This window comes from Corapipo altera, unplaced genomic scaffold (assembly GCF_003945725.1).
Source record: "Corapipo altera isolate COAL_440 unplaced genomic scaffold, ASM394572v1 23, whole genome shotgun sequence".
NCBI classification, from domain to species: domain Eukaryota; kingdom Metazoa; phylum Chordata; class Aves; order Passeriformes; family Pipridae; genus Corapipo; species Corapipo altera.
Window position 1 is genome coordinate 11049430 of NW_020884878.1, and position 17417 is coordinate 11066846.

Consider the following 17417-nt stretch of genomic DNA (forward strand, 5'->3'; position numbering starts at 1 on the left):
GATGTGTGTGTTTCCCATTGACTTTATGGGACCAGACTGGGGCAATGATGAAGGAACTCAGTTTCTCTTCTAAGAAACAGAAGGGAGTTTTGCTGTGATTACAAGGCTGATACCTGGCAGCTGTGTCTGTGTTCATGGCCAAGATGCAGTAGTGCAGTCATGACCTCAGTGAATGGGGAATTGAGTTCTCAAGATGAAGTTCCATAAGGTCATTGACTTTGCTTTGTTCTTTTAGTCAGGAAAGGAGAGTATGAACTTAGAGAAGTAGCAAGCAATGAAGACACAGTGAAGCTGCAATCTCTTTGGCTCTGCCAAATAAAATTTCAACCCTTATCATCCAGCTCTTAACACTGTCTTCAGCGCAGCTAGAGGACAGCAATAATAACAACATAAAAGAATCCAGATGTAGTTCTGAGCCTAGTTCACATGGTTGTGATGTTCACATGCAACAATTCAATGCAAGGCTGACCCCGAGGTAGCAATGTGTCATCCTTCTTCTCCTAATTACTTTCTTCAGTGCTGCTCACAGCTCTTACTGTGGGACTTTGCCACTGGCTCCCTTTTGAGTTGATGTGGTTGCAGCACAGGTTTTTGTGCTGATAGTGAGTCTACAGGAGAAATTTGTCATCCTAAACCAGTTAGTTGTAACATTTGTGTTTGTTTCAAATGTCAGTGTCCTGACTGTCTGGTGACTTCCTGTGTTACCTATGTCCGTTTGACTCCCCTTGAGGAGAAGCTGAACTTCAAGGTTTTTAACATTTTCTATTCTCTTCCCCATCTCATTATTTTTTCACACTTGTCAGCAAACCTAATGCCTTTTTTTTTTTTTTGAATATATATTGTTTTGCAGGAGTATATTGATGCTCATCCAGAAACCATTATCCTGGACCCTCTCCCGGCTATTCGTACACTTCTGGACCGGTCCAAGTCTTACGAGCTAATTCGGCAAATAGAGGCATATATGCAAGGTAGGACAATACCTGCTCTCCCTAAAGGCTTTTATTGTGGCTAGAGAAGGAAGCAGCTTGCTTCTGGAGGCTGCATGTGAAGTTTGAAGTAGTGGTTTTGGGCCCCTTGTGTTCTGTCTCTCCATGGGAGCACAAACACTGAAGCATTCCTGTGTCACAGGATTGCCCTCTGGAATCCTGTGCTCTTCTTTTTCCATATACACAAAGGAGGTTTGCATCTGGTTAAAAATACGATGTGGATTTAATGGGGAGCATATTTACCACAGTGAGCACTCCCAGAAATCTTCTGGAAAACATTGTCTTTGTGTGTGTGCTGGTAAATTGAAATGACTGTACAAACTCCCCAGCTTGTAATAAGAATCTTGAGGCCTGAATTTGAGGGAGAAAAAGAAAAATTGGTTTTGGAAAGGACCAAAAGAAATTGGATTGTAAATAGAGCTTAGGTCTCTGAGAAGCACTGGAAGCCTATTGCACAAACTATTTGCTAGGAGGAACATAAATATACTTTTGGTGCTGGCTTGTTACCTGACATAAACTATTGCCTTTAATTGGCATCATTTGAGTTGTACTCCCATGTTTAGAAGTCATGCCTTTTCAACCTGAATAATTCTATTATCTTATCATTGTAACCTTTTTAACTGTTGGGTTAAGTTAGTCTTTCATTCCTTTTCTACTTCTGCTACTGTCATGTTCTTGAAACATTTCTTGGCTTTTGAATTTCAGTCTAGAATAGCTCTGAAGTAACTGTTTCATATGTTAGATGACTATATTTGGGGGAAATTGAGTTGCTCTAATGAGTTGTTCTAATGGGGTATTATTGGAAATAACATTGAGATTGTGCTATCACTCTCTTGATGGGCAGATAAGAAGCTTCTCAATGTGTATTTTTATAGTTGTGGATTTATAGACATATTGTTTGCATATAACCTGCCTGGCCCATAAAGACTAATAATTCACAGCACTCTCTCTTGGCTTTTGGAATTTCTTCAGGAGAAAATGCTCAGTTAGTTTAGAAGGATTTTGTTTTGGAGCAGTTATTGCTGTTTGTAAGTGGGAGAGAGAGGCTGAGGGAAACTTGTGCTCTGAGGAAGTGGTTGAGATTTTGTTCTAGCAGAAGAGAGATTCAGTAGGATTTGCTTTTGTTCTTTTTTTTTTCTAAAATTGCTATCAGTACTATTGTTATCTCTATGAGAACAATATGTCTGGGAGACCTTCCAGTTTTTCCAAGTACTTTGTCTTCCGCATATTTCAGCCTCCTCTGAACTGATGAGAAAAAGAAATAAATGCTTAAGGAGGAAAAAGAAAAAGGAAATTCATATTCAGTTAAAACTAATAATTTAAAGAGAAGTTGTTAATAAAGTTGAAGAATGAGGTAAGGAAAAGCTTTACCTATTGTCACTGGCTGCTGCAATGTGTTTGGTGACCATATTTCCCCTGACCCTGTGTCTCCCTCCCCCCCAGCACTTTCCTTCCCGGTCTCCTCTTATTTCTGTCTCAAAATCAGAAATATCATGACAAAGACCTTGAACCAACTTTATATTTAGCAGAGGAAATCTCAAGAGAGCTGAATGATTGTCTAACTTCTCTTTCTGGCCTAAGTAGATCAGCCTCTGTGTTCCTGCACACGATGATCTGCAGTGAGAGAAAAGTTACACTGCTCTAGGCAGTTGTGGGTTTTTCCCCTTTCCTTGTTTTCACCTGCTAAGTTATGTTTTCTCTGTTGCAGCTGTCATGTCATATCCCAAGGCCATGAGCACTTAAAAAACTCAAACAAGAAGTAATACATCTGTGAATAGCAGGAGCTCTTAGGAGCCACATCTTTTCAGTTCCAGAATTTCAATATGGGAGTAACTACCAAGAAAACTATATCCTAGTCTTTAGCTGTAACTAGAGAGCACAGTTTATTGCAGGATACAAAACTGATGTGATAGGTTAAGTTCAGTGCAAGGTATTGTGTCTTCCAAAGGGGTGCTGTAAACTCAGGAGGTTTGCATATATATGTAAGGAGAAACCTTCTGCTCTTCTGAGTCTTTCAAAAGAAAATTCAGTGTTTATTTACAGACCAGTTTTGGATTTCAGTGATTATTGCCTCTATTTTAATTTTGTTTTAAAGTAACTATAAATGAAGTATAGTCTTTATTTATGATCCTCGGTTTATACTTTATTTCAACTCTGTAGACCTTACAAGAACTGTATAAGTAAAGATTTGCACCCATTGGGTTAAAGAGAGGGTGACTACATGCTCTGCTGACTCCAGTTTGCTCAGTGCTGAACTCTCTTCCCTCTGTGCAACCTGCACCTTTGAAAATGGCAGATGTTGCTGAGGTGACTGCATTCTTTAAACATGTTCTGTAAATAGCTTGATTTTAAATTTAATTATCACTCAGATGTCCAAGTTACTGTCCTTTTGACAGAGAATTCTCCGTGCTTCCTGAAAAAGGTAATCCCTATTTGAAGTGGCTAAAGCTGGGCATGTGGACATTGTTAGGCTTTCTGAAAGTCCAGTAGCTTGCTCTTTATTGAGTCAAGTGTCAGAGTGATAAGTACTTTGATCCAACTTCCTGAGATTGGGTTGCTAGGACACTTTGTTGCATGCTCCTTTTCTCTGCTGCCACAGTCTGTGGCCGCTAAAGGAACTGAGGTGGAAGAGAACTAGTAACTAGGGCAGAGTTATACTAGTAACTAGAGCAGAGTCTGAGAGAAAGCACAGGGTTGAACCTGGGCTTTCCATGTCCTAGTCTGACACAGTAACCACTCAGTCCTTGTGGAAATAAAAGGCTCGCAGACTTGCAGAATCACTGAGGCTGGAAAAATCCTCTTGAAAATATATAGTCCAACTCCCTGCTCAAAGGAGGAACTTCTAGGGCAGGTTCTTCAGGTCTGTGTCCAGTTGGGTTTTTATGTATCTCCAAAGATGAACACTGCATAACCTTTTTGAGCAACCTGCTCCAGGGTTCACCTTGAGCCTGGTGTGCTGGCATGCAATTAGCAGTGCTGAGGTGATTTGCAGAGATGGCTTTATTCAGTATGGATAGTGATACCTCTCTTGGAAGGAAGTGAGACTCTCTTCTTGTTGGGGAGGAGGGGAATGAGGGGCGGAAATCTTTAAGAGATATTTGAACATTAATTTTATAGATTCTATTTTGGAATCAATAGTCTGACCAGCGCTGTGACTTCCTCCTTTTCCTGTTTTCTGTTATTTTGAGTGCAAACTCTAAAAGAACTAGTCCTTCTGAAACCTGTACTTCTGAGTCTTTTTAAAAAGAGATTTGAAAAAATAAAGGTTGCATTCCCAGCTAGTGTCCTACATAGCTGGCAGGTCGATACTGAAATAAATCACCGAAGAGATTTTTTTGGTGTAGAGTTGACTTCTCTCAGCAGCTGTATTGCTTTGTTTACTTATCTGTGAAGATTTCCTTCTTAAATAAAAGTGCTCTAGATCAGATTCTGTGATGTTTGGTGAAAGATCAGGAGCATTATTTAATGGAAATTTCATTTTTAACAGGGTACTGTACGGTTGGAACTGTGTCAGCCTTTTTAAAGTTCTAACCTAATGAAAAATAACTGAATCATGTGATGCTGTGTTGAAAAACTGTGATTCTACAGCTTTAATTTTCAAAATCTGACACAAAATTATGCTTAAGATGGTAATAGATAATCACTGTGACTAGGCACTAACTAACCTTTTTGTATTACATTTTTGTTTAAAGATAAAAAGCCACATGCTACTTACTCAGTACTCTACCTAGTTAGTGTTCCCATCTGCTGCTCAGATTCCTTTGCTGTCTCAAGTGACTTACTGGTTTCTCAGATACTGTTTGAACTTAAGGTATTGCAGACCCCAGAGTTCATTTCTTTACCACTTGCTCCTGGCTTTTCCCCCCCATGATTTAAAAATCATATTTTTCTTAGATTCTTAAATTTAGATCTAAAATTTATACAGACTCTAGTCTTCGTGGCGTTCTCCTAGAAGTTCCTGCATGAGCCAAGCTGCAGCTCCCGAATTTCTCTCTCTTAACAGTCTTCTTTGAAGTACAGGAGCTATTTCCTTAGGACACTCTAAACAATATAAACCCCTTTAGCTGTGATATTTTCATCTTGGCATGTAATCAAAATCATTTATGTTTGATTGTTTACTATTTAATGAGAAGCTGCTGTGTGTCTGATTTTGGGGAATATTATAGAACAGATCATGGCATCCTTCTCTATTCCCTGGATTTGTTTTTATCAGATTCTCTCTGTCTTAGAAATACTCCTTGAACAGCTGCATGTATTTTTATTCCTAGGGGGGAGGCTCAGCATGATGTAATGGGTAAGGCACTTGATTTGGGGCTCAGGGTTTTCTGCTTGGTGCTGGTTCTGACTTGCTGCATGACCTTGGGCACAGTGTGTCTCTTTCTTTCCTTGACACTCATCTACCTGTCTCTTCCCTTTAGATACCCCATTGTTTTGGGCAAGAACCTCTTGTCCATATATACATGCACATACTGATACAGAAAGTGTCTGGTGCCAAGCAAGCTGTGTAGGTATTGTTTTAACAGAAATTGTTGATCTGTTGTTGAGTAGAAATTAGAAATTATGCATTAACAATTCAACATCAAAGCAGGTAGTCAGGTTTTAATTTTTGGAAGTTATGGAACATGTACATTGCTGGAGCAGTGCATACTCAGAACTTCTCAAAACCAGGCCACCCAGTTAAAAGTGCATGAAAATAGCTGCATATACATAGCTGTAGGCATTCACTTTTTGAAACTGTGACCTCTACTCTCTCTTTTCACGGCAGTTTTGGTCAGAGGGGGAAGAGAAGAATAGTTACACAGGTCAGCTTCAGGCACCTCTATCTGTATTGGAAGCTCCTATTAAAGTGAAAAGAAAAATCTTTTTCAATATAAAGCCTCTTAATCACTTACTTGAGACTCACTTCTTTATGTACATACCAGTAAAGTGTCTTAAGATAGAGGGCTGATGTTAGCTACTGCAAATAACCACGCCAGTTTTTGAATGGAAAAGTCTCCCTTGTTGATTGTACACTCTCTTTCCACCGAGAATGCATGCAGACAGATGTCTTGTTCTCTCACTACAAGTGTGTAGTGCATGTTCACTCACTGGATTTTAATTTCTGTCTGAAAACTAGTATACATGCGTGGAAGGAAGGAATTGGAGTGGAATTAATATGCTTTGTGACTGTGCATCAGCTCACAGCAGTGTTGCACGTGGCAGTGCTCTGTACCCAGCTGTCACCACTTGGTAGATCTCGGTCCTGCTCTATCAGACTGGAAATATCCTGGGACATTTGACCCAGGGAGTTGTTACCTGACGTCTTTCTCATAAAAGCTCATTCATTCATCCACGACGGGGGTAACAAAGGGACACGAGCATGTCAGTGTTCTGATAAACAAGCCCTGGCTTTGAAATTTGAAGTAGACGGCTGCTTCCAAAGGACTAATCCTGTCCTGAGAGAGGTGGCAGGAAAAGAAAGTGGGAAACCCCAAAAGGAATCTGTAATCTGTCTTGTACCATTTCTTCTCTTGTTAAAGGAGTTTACAAAAGGATTTTCTAAGGTAAGAATGTTGAAAGTTAGCCATTTCATAAACAGAAAATATGATCAGGCTTTCCTGTCCCTTTCTGCCTCTCCTCCCTCCTTCAGGATTTCATTATTTTGGGCTGTCACCTCTGTCTCAGCATAGGTAGGAGGGACCAGAGAGCTAAGGGCCTCTGTGGATGTGAGGGGCACAGTCCCTGTTCTCCCACCCAGGAGTGTCAATCTGCTGGCCTGCTGCCTCTGACCTTCTAAGATCCATCAGCTTGGTAATGCTCAAGTGACTCTGCAGTCCAACAGGCACACAGCCCAGAGAAAAATATAGAAAACATTTTTATTGATTTGTCACAGTGTGCCAGTCAGAACTCCTTGAACCAACAAACAACTGTCTTCTTGGATTCCTAGTAGTCTTGATGGCCACTGAGCTTTCAAAATAAGCCTGCCTGTAAAGTTCAGATATTTTTGGGTGGACGTAGGTTTAAACTTTAACTCTAATGTGCTTTTGTGACCAGATATGGGAAATCTGCACCCCACTTTCAGTCTCTTCTGCTTATCTGAATCTAAAAAAGAAACAAGGCTGGACCTTTTATTCATTTATCGTATACCAGTGTTGGAAACTTCTATTTTACATCTACATGCATAATTTTAAAGCGTATGTGTACTTGATTAACCTGGCAAGATGGAAAATTTTAAATCAATTTAAGCAAGAACTTCTATGAATTTTGTGTTAGGGGCTTGGGTGGATCTGAAGAATGACAGAACCTCCTTTGATGGCGTAAAGATATAAGCCATAACTGCACTCCATTTTCATGGGGCATTCCTAAAACATCTCCTGTTTGGGTTTTATGAACAGAACATGGATTAACTCTTGAGGATTAAGAAAGGAGGAGCAGAGATTCTTCTTGTCATGATGAAGTCTTCACTGAATAAACTGGATGTTTTAAATTCCAGCACAGTTGTGTTTCAAGTTATTCTGATCCTCTTGAGCAGAAAGTTCTTTGGCTGGCATCCAGTTTTCCCAAGTATCTGGGTACTAGAAAAAGTAATGAAGGAGCAATGAAGGATAAATTGCTCATAATATCGATGTAAAACTTAACTGGGAATGCTTTTTGCAGTAAGTGGCTTTTCCCGATGTTTCTACATATATTGTCATAAGATCAGAGGTCAAGAAATAAATCTTGGAAAATGGGACCTTTCATCTGAGTTGGAAACCAGGACTTGGCTGGTCGAACATTATTCCAATTCTGATGTAATGTGTTCATGTCACTTTTGCTGCTGAAGAAGGAGTTTATTTTAAGATGGGTTACAGTGGTCTGGTGTGAACAAGAAAAGTAGCATCCCTTGCATTTTCTCAGATAAGTATCTAGCCAACACGTTGTACCCCTGGTTAGATTCTAATCTCTCCTCATGAAGAGTCCAGCAGGACCTTAAGGCTTTTTGAGGGTTGCATGGAGTCCGCTGATAACAATACTTGAGAGATCCAAGAATAGAATGTTTTTCTTTACCAGGACCACTTACATCCAGTTTAAAGTCGCCACTGGCTCACATTTCACTTATCTGCTGGCCTTGTGCAACTGTTCCATCTGAGTGTATCAGTAAAGAAAATCATGAAAGCTTGGGTGCATTTATGTTCTTGATGTCAGTAGTTGGTTCTGTTTCATGAATTTTCCAAATGGCTTTCAGAAGTTAGAGTGGGAGAGGCTTAAAGTATAAAGGTTGACGAGAGGGACTTGAAAGGATCTCAGTTTCCTATATAGTTTATGATTCAGTGGAACCAAACCTCTATGGTCAGTTGTTTGATAGTCTTGCTAGACAAGGTTATTTACTTGTTGTCATTTGATACACTACACAATAACATCTTGCTGTTCTTCCTGTTTGGAGTACCTTTCTTACAGTAGTGCTTGCTGATTTTTTGTTTTTCTGATGTGTAAATGCTGCATATGGGGTGGAAATAAAGAGATCTAGATGCATTCATAGGCTGGTATGGCTGTATGGAGACAGCCACGGAGGCACTTCTGGAGCATCAGTAATCATGGTTCATGTCACTGCATTTGTATTAAGGAAACAAAACTGATTCAGCAGGATACAGCTTAGCTCTATGAAAACGAAAAGATGCTACCCTGAGAAGAAAAAGCGATAGTGTTACAGGCATGTGTTACATCTGTTCATATCCTGTTTGGTGGGCTGGCATGTTTCGGAACTTCTGGCCTTTGTAGGGGAATATGCACTTGTTTAGTTCTGTACACAGAGAGTGAACCACGGCTTGTTAATTTGGGTTAAAATAGTCTGAATGGTAGAAATTGCGTATCCCCCAAATGGCAATTTATGTCCATGTTGCTCTAGTTGCCTTCAGGCCTTTAGGCCTATTAGAGTTCTTGGAAGCTGTCAGCTAGAGGTTGGGTAGCTGGACACAAGTCAGTACATTGAAATAACTCCTCCCCACCCCCACCCCCCCGAAAAATCACTCCTCAGAGGACAGATCTTAGATATGCTGAAGCATCAGAAAGTACGAGACAGAGACCAAAAACATGGAGATAAATAAACTGTTTTCAATGTGGCAAGTCAAGCATCCTGTACTAGTGGCATTCCAGGACATTTCTTATTAACTCTGGAAAAGGCAGATGAACGCGGGATGGCAAACCTTTTAGAAAAGGCCAAATTATTTCGTTTTTTTCAGACAGTATGAGACAACAATATCGCATGGGTTTACCAAAAGACAGTGTAGAGTCAGGATGGTGACAGATCCACTGTATTGTGATCTCTTGGGCCTATAATGAAATAACCTGGGCAGCTCATGCATTGTTAACTTCTACATTGACTCACTGCTCAGGAAAGACCTCAGTATCACAGTGGGTAGTTCACTGGAAACTTCTGCCCCCTCAGCCTCAGTAGTCAAAAGAGAACTTTCCAACAGAATCAAACAAAAACATTATGGTGGCCAAAAATAGCATGGAAGATACTGAGTGTACAGTTATGGAAATAAAATGCTTTCTTTTCTCGAAGACTGTTTTCAGTTCTGCTTTCCTGAATTTAAAAATATGCATTAGAAGTGAAAGGAATCCTGGAGAAAAGGGACATTATCAGTGCCAAGAGACCGCCACACAAGGCAAGAGTGAGATCAATCTCAGGTTAGCAGAGGTGGAACAAAACCTGGAACAAAATATAAATAAATGGAGAAATGTTCCCCTTTTTCTCTTTCATGCCATGTCAGAGTAGAGTTCCACTGCGTAGCTGGTGCAGTTGACATAAAATATCAACTAAGATCATAGCTGGACTGAAAGATGTAGGAGACATTCATGACTGGGTTTGAAAGGTTTACAGACCCTTATGGTTGGAGTATATAGCACTGACTGATAGATGTTAAAAAGAAACTCCACTGATGAACTCTGAGCTGCGTAACTTGGGATATGTTGGAGGACAATATATATTCCCTTTCTTCCAATTTGAAAACCACTGCCAAGTTGGAGAGATTGAGATAACACGGTATCAGCTGAATTGGGAGGTCATTTGGTTTCCTGTGTTCATTTACCATCTCCAGGAAAGCAAGAATGCCTGAAAGTGCAGTGAGAATTTAAAGCATTTTCCATTTTCCATAACTTTTAAACTTGATGTGAGTAGTAACATTTTGGTATTTTTACTGTCTTGTGAATAAAGTCTTGGTATTTAATATAAATTATTATGAGCGCTCAGCATGTTAAATGGGAACTCAAATAGAGCTAGACGTGTTAAAACTGTTATTCTTTCAGAAATAAGGCTGGATGACATGATTATGACTTTTTTTCTTTGACAGCTCTCTCTTCTGTTACATTGAAGCCCACAGAAGACCCTGTAGAGCAAAGCAAGGGAGTGTGCACAAGGGGACAGAACTGAGGCACTTCAGGGCAGGCACTTGTAACATGATGAGGAGTTAACTGTACTGAACACCCTTGAAGAATTTTTTCTATTAGCTTTTATTCCACTGGAGGATCAAGGAGGTCACCCTCCAGATCACACTGGTGCATTGTCTGGGACAGGGTGTTACTTGACACACTGGGACTTTTCAACATTTTAAATATTTTGTTTCATTTCCTCCCTTGCTGCCTGGCAAAATTATGAGTAAGACTGACGGGTTGCAAAATTTGTCTCCCATGTAAATATGAAAGTGATTTAACAGATAATGTTTCACAGTCTCACCCTCCTGCCCACCCTAACAAGCCTGCTCCATGATCAGAATAGCTGCAGCTTTTTCCGTGCTGCAGCTCAGCTGCCAGCTTCTGTAGTGTCTGCCGGGGCCAGGAGGGAAGGAAGCACTCAGCTGTTACTGAGAGTGTTAACTTTAGATGTAGCATCGGGTTTCCTATGTGAGGGAGTGTTCGTGTCCCAGACCCTTCTTAATCAGCTTGAGGATGCTATGTGGGCGTTTGCTCTGCCTCTGAGTGTCAGTGAGCAGCCGGCAGTGAAAATCTTTCCTGCAGAGACACAACGTGTCAGTCTTGCAGACATGTACCCACCACCCGTCTGCTGATGGGTACATGAATATTCTGAATTAGGTCCTTCTTTTGACCAAGGGACACCAAACATACTGTGAAGGCAATGGAAGATGTTAACATTCAGGAAGAGCTTTATCTTTTCTTGTTTGCATTTTGTTAATGTTTGAAGATCCACTGAGTTCTTGGTTGTGTGGGAAAGTTGAGCTTCACTGAAGCAATTTCTTCACTTAACACAGAGCTTACTCTATCACACCAGCTTACTTAGTCACTGGTGTGTTGACAAGACACTCATCCAGGTAAGTAGTAGGGACATGGAATATGAGCCCCATCCTGTGCTAAGTCCTAGTTCACATGTAATACAATTAATCTACATGCAACATTGTGGGCAAGGCATAGTCTCTGAGATTTTAGGATCTGTAATCATAGAATAATAAACTGGTTTGGGTTGGGAAGGACCTTAAGATCATCTAGTTACAACCCCACTTCCATGGGCAGGGACAATTTCCAGGTTACTCAAAAGTCCTGTTCCACCTGATCCTGAACACTTCCAAGGATGGAGCATCTACCACGTCTTTGTGCAACCTGTTCCAGTGCCTCACCACCCTCACAGTGAAGAATTTCTTCCTAATATCCTAATATCTTCTTAATTGTTCAGATTTAGGGCTTTGGCAACAGTCCTGCTTACTCTCTTGGCCTCTAAAATACCAGCCTGACCTCCTTGCTTCACCAGAGGAACATTTTGAGGGTTAGCACTTGGTAGCCTGTGTGTTCTGTTTGAACAGTGGAAGAAGGGGTAAGTATGGTTAAGATTTTTGCTCACAAGGCTGCTGTAGTGCTGGAACAAACCAATGGGACTAGTTATGAACCTCCTGTACTGAAAGTTTTGGGAACAGGCTGGATAAATGAACATCTGCCAGTGTTGGTGTTAAGAGCATTTCATCTTGACAGAACGCAATGGGACTGGGGTAGGTAACCTGGTAACCTTTCCAGACCAGTATTTTCTGATGTTGATTGTCTTTCAGAATGAAAAACATCACCTACTGACAGCTTGAGCCACAGCCTTAACCAAGTCATGCTGAAATGTTAATGGACACCTTTCCTGTGCAGGGCTAGCACAGAGAATGACCACAGGCTTGCCTCTGCTGGCTTAAGAGCTAAGCAGTCTGAGTAGTCTTGGGCTTCCACTGGGAAAAAGGGAAAAAGTTTCCATAGGTCAGTGCAGCCAGACCTGAGTATATTTGGCTGTGCTCCCTTACAAAAAAGCAGTATGTTTCAGCTGGACACAACTCTATTACTCTGGCTGTTTGACTTCTGGGCCAAAGTCGGCTTCATTCTGCTTTTTTTGGGATGCTGTGAGAGAAGCAGTGGGCTGGCTGCACCTGTTCATATGGATGTGGCACAGCAGGAGCAAGTATTTCTTCCTTGGTGGAGAAATCTGTGGAATGAGTTTGTCACTTGTTTCACAGGGGTGAGGCAGTGGAGCAATGCATTCCTGAATCAGCAGGCTCCTCTTGCCTTGCGGCATTCGGCAACCACACATTAAATCTAGAGCTATAAATTGTATAATTTGCATAAGATATTAGGCAGAGAAGCACAATGGGACAGACACTAATTGCTGATTTGGGAATCCTCACAAGCATTTGCTAGGAGATAAACTGCAGTTACTTCAGTATTGGGCAATTAGTGTTGGTTTTCTAAAAGGAGAGAAGTGTATCACACCAGCTGGTTTCTTATACTGTGGAATTTGCTGATTTCATTGTTGCTCTTGGGGACACGTTTTTAGTTCCTTTTTAAGACAATATTTTTTAAAAACCTACTAGTTTTGGCAGGAAGGCAAATGCAGTTTGGGAGGGATGTTCCCACCAAGAAAGTTCAAATGCACATTCCTATTTTGCTGCAAGGAAATGAATTCTGCCATAAATTCTTTAGCATTCCATAGTTCTGTCATAGGTTGTCATGCAGGTGCACTAGAGCACAGATTAGGGCTTTTTGGTTGATTTTTATTGCCTTTGCAACCCAGAGTTCGGTATGAGTTTTGTGGGTAAAACCTAAGCAGACATTTTATTGCAGTTATCGTTAATTTAGACAAAGTTTTCTGATCAGCTGGTTGGCTGCCACTTAGTTAAACTGCTAAACCTAGATAGCAAAAGTGCTTAAGAGAGTGCAGAGCTCTACACTTGCCGGGTTTTGTAGTCAGTCTGAGCATTGTGTCTTCCAGCACTGCCCCACAATGTTTGTATGCCTTCCTGTTTTAAGAGCTGTTAATGAAATACAGGCAGTTCTGTAAGTGTGATTCTTCCCCTCAAGGTCCCGCACAGTGGGAAAGTAAATGTCCTAGATGCTAGAGCTGATTGTATTGCTTTTGGTTGTCAGTATTTTGAAAGAAAATAATGTTAGAAGAGATCAGAAAATATCCATTTTATTTTCACTGAAATTATCATTTATAATGAGCCTAAAAGAGGTGGTGGAAAGAGTCAGCATTTTCGAGATTTCAGAATCTGGAGAAGAGAAGAAAATAGCTCATCTTTTCCTCCCCTTCCTCTCCCACTCTTATTCTGTATATTGCTGGCCCAAAAATCCCAAGAAGAAAGGTGACTTGTTCTTTTGGACACTTAATATAAAGTGAGAGTAAAGGAGCTTTTATGTTTCACTGAAAAGCATTTTACTTCACACCTGTGATGAAAGTACAAGCCCTGTTGCAGGCAGTTTGGCCCATCCATTTGTTCTGAACTTAACATTATGGACTTACTATGGCTATAAACTAGTGATATGCAAAAATAAAACACAAACTGCTCACACCGGTGGGGGGTTGGATTTACAGGAGTGTCCCATTTAGGAGATTCTGTGGGCTTGTCTTCATTAGGTGTGTTGCTTTTCGTTCCAGTGAATGACAGCTCTGATGGGGATGCTCTTACACAACTTCCTGCGTGGGAGAAGGGATGAACAGTACCAGAAGAAAGCACCTTTGTATACTTTATAACTACATCCATGCAGGTGTTTGGCCAGGGTTACCATTCCAGATGGTAATTGCATCCTTGGCAGGAACTTCTCCATGGATGCAGCTCTTTGCAAGTGCATGCCTGTCCCGAGCCAAGATCATGCCATGCTTTGCCTCTTCCCTCTTGCCTTATTCCTTTAGAGTGGTTATTTTCAAAGACACTGTTGTGAATTAGGAGAAAGTCTTTGTGAAACAGGCTGAAGATGCGTAACCATCACTTAAGTAGTTAGACGAGCTTTTAAAATTATGTAACCAAGTAGCTGAAACAGTAGTGGAACCTGTGCCAAACACAGGCATATGTTGCTCTCTGGAGGCACGTATAGGTGGAGGACCTTACATGCTTGGTTTGTGAAGGTTTATCTGCCTGGGATTGTCTTCATGCACCAGATGCAGCAGTAGTAGCAACCTAAGGTGTTGCTGAGGTGAGGGGGAAAAAAAGGGAATAGGTGAAAATGCTTCAACAGGTGGTACATTTGTGCCTATGAAGCTGACTCTCTACCACAGAACACAAAAAAGAGAGAGCAAGACAGACAGACTGGTTGTGCACAACAAACCCGCCTTTTTTTTGTTCTTTCTGCAAGGAAATGGTACTTTCTGTGTCAGTTCAGTATCCAGGCTTATCAACATAAGCAATTTAGCCACAATTATCTAGTCCTGCTGGCCAGGGTGCCATTGGCCTTCTTGGCCACCTGGGCACACTGCTGGCTTATGCTCAGCTGCTGTTGACCAGCACCTCCAGGTCCTTTTTCCTTCAGGCAGCTTTCCAGCCATTCTGCCCCAAGCCTGTAGTGCTGCCTGGGGTTGTTGTGTGCAGGCAGGTACTTGGTCTTGTTGAACCTCCTATCATTGGCCTCATCGCATCAATCCAGCCAATCCAGATCCCTCTGCAGAGCCTTCCTACCCTCCAGCAGATCAACATTCACACCCAACTTGATTTTGTCTGTGAATTTACTAAGGGTAGACTCGATCCCATTGTCCAGATCACTGATGAAGAATTAAACAGGGTAACACCACTTGTGGCCAGTTGCCCGCTGGATTTAACTCCGTTCACAACCACTCTCTGGGCCTGGCTATCCAGACAGTTTCTTATCCATCAAAGAATGCACCTGTCCAAAATTATATGTTCTGTGATTTTCCCTGGCACTGACATCAGGCTGACAGACCTCAAGTTCCCCAGATCCTCCTTCTGCTCCTTCCTGTAGATAGGTTTTACATTTGCTCCATTCAACTGGAACCTGCTTAGCCAAGACTGCTGATAAATGATTGAAAGGGGTTTGGTGAGCTCTTCCACCAGCTCCCTCAGTACCCTTGGGTGGATTCCACCTGGATTCCACCCCATAGACTTGTTTGTGTCTAAGTAGTGTTACCAGGTTACTGACCATTTTTCCTTGGATTATGCAGGCTTCATTCTGCTCCCTGTCTCTGTCTTTCAGCTGGCAGGTGGGTCAAGAGCCTGGATATTTAAACAGTTGAGAATCCCCTCTAATTTTAAGTCCAAATTGATTCACAATCAGGTTTACAGGTTTACCCACAAAAAGTAGCAACATCTTGTAACAACACAAGTTTCTGTCTGCGTTGGCTGTTTTATATTTTGTTGGAGCCTGAACATTGGCACAAAGAAAACCAGCTCATATTGAGACAGAGCTTCATTCAAAGCATAATAAGCATGAGAATCACATCTAGACATGTGCAAACTTCTCTGAAGCAGGCAGTACTTGTCTCATCTTCCCTATCAATATATCTGATTTACCACAAGATAAGGATTAGGAAGGAATTCTTAAACAATTTTATCTCCTAAACGAAAATATACCAAATTTTAGGTGCACTTTTAACCGTAAAAGTTAGTGAATTGCATTGGCTCACTAGTGTTTGTTTAGTTGCAGTGAAAGTCAAAGCCTACCTGGATCTGAAGAATAAAACAAATGCATTTCATGTTGAATGTAATGTGTCTCATGATATGCAGCTGGTTTTGATCCATTTTCCTTCTGTGCTCTCATGCAGTCTTGTTTTTATATTACCTTGTCCAAGAGAATTTCTTTTAGTAACTTTACGTACTTGGTTAGCCTTTATAGGAAAATTCATTTTTCCTTTTGTAAGGGTACATCTGCATGCACTAAATGTTTGTTCAGACTTACAGGGAAGTTTTTTATTTTCTTTGAAACCTAAACATAAGTAGGCTTCCTCTTCTTTTCTTTTTTGACTTGAAAAAAACAACTGAGTTTTTCAAAACATTTTCTGGTTTGTGCTCTGGTTGTGTCATTTTTTTTTGCTGTATACACCATGTATACTGCAACTTCTCAAGACAGAAGCGTTGATGTGTGTTTTTAGTGGCTATAGGGCACATAGTATTAATCTAGGAACAGCACTATCATTATCTCCATTAAAGCATTGGTACATTAAAGCCAGGAAGGTACAGAGAGACATTTAAAGTTGTTAAACCTGTTGAAGAACTCCACTGTGCTTGGACTTGGAAGGCTTGATCCTGTTTCAATACTTTGTCATGGTGCCTGGGTAGGTACTAATCTCTCCATCCCCTTGTTTCTTCATTTCACACCCCATCCCTTCATCAGTCTTATTTGGTTTGAAACTACTCTGACACGTTAGGGGAAGATGGTAAGGCTTCTGTGGTATCCACATAGCTTTTAGCTGCGTACAGAGGAAACACTCTGCAACAGCATTTAGTGAAAGCTGAATTCTGAGCTATGACCTGGTTTCTTTAAATATCCAGGTTTTGTCATTATTTTGAAACCTTCAGTATCTGATGCTAAAAATACACTGTACTGAGCTTCCCACATGTATGTAGTTATATAAATCTTGCCATAAATAATACTTGTTCACTCGATCATTATAGAAATGCCTTGACATGCAGTTCATAAGGGATTTGCTCAGAGCAAACCAAAATTGAGTAGAAAAACACAGATTAGAATGAGAGTTCCTAGACCTATTTAGATCCTGCTTATATAGCATCATTTCAATAATTTCAGAGCCTAGTTTGTAATTTTTCCAATATCTAGACAAATCAGAAGGGGGCTAAGGAGAATCCTCCATAATTCCTCAGCCAGCTGTGAAATGCAAAGGGTTGGTACTGCACCTTTACAGTAGCACACCTTGAAAAGGTGTAAGTTAAATATCTTAATATTCTGTCATTGTACTATGCACAAGCATAAGGTGGAATGCTTCAGTCCTTTACAGTTTGGATTTCAGGGCCATTTTCTAGAAATGCTTGAGACTGTAAAACTAAACCACCAAGTAGTATGAAAGTCCTAGTTGTTGACAGTTATTGGGAGAAAGTGTATTTTTTAAATGGAAGGGAAAAAAGGTTAGTTGAACTGATGGTATGCAAGGCAGGATTCTTCAGGCTAGCAAGAAAAGTGCAAGTGGATTTGTGCTTAAAAAAAAAAAAGAAGAAAGAAGAAAGAAACAAACAAAAAAGGAAAAATAAA

General features: G+C 40.8%; 1 protein-coding gene across 3 annotated transcripts in view; it reads left to right on the forward strand.

Moving 5' to 3' along the window:
• The window catches only part of ITPK1 (inositol-tetrakisphosphate 1-kinase), a 141681-nt gene that overhangs the window by 78039 nt on the left and 46225 nt on the right, over positions 1-17417 (forward strand). For all 3 annotated transcript variants that reach the window (XM_027637594.1, XM_027637596.1, XM_027637597.1), the window contains one exon: positions 851-968. In XM_027637594.1, coding sequence (XP_027493395.1) covers positions 851-968 — 118 coding nt within the window. The remainder of the gene's footprint in view (positions 1-850; positions 969-17417) is intronic.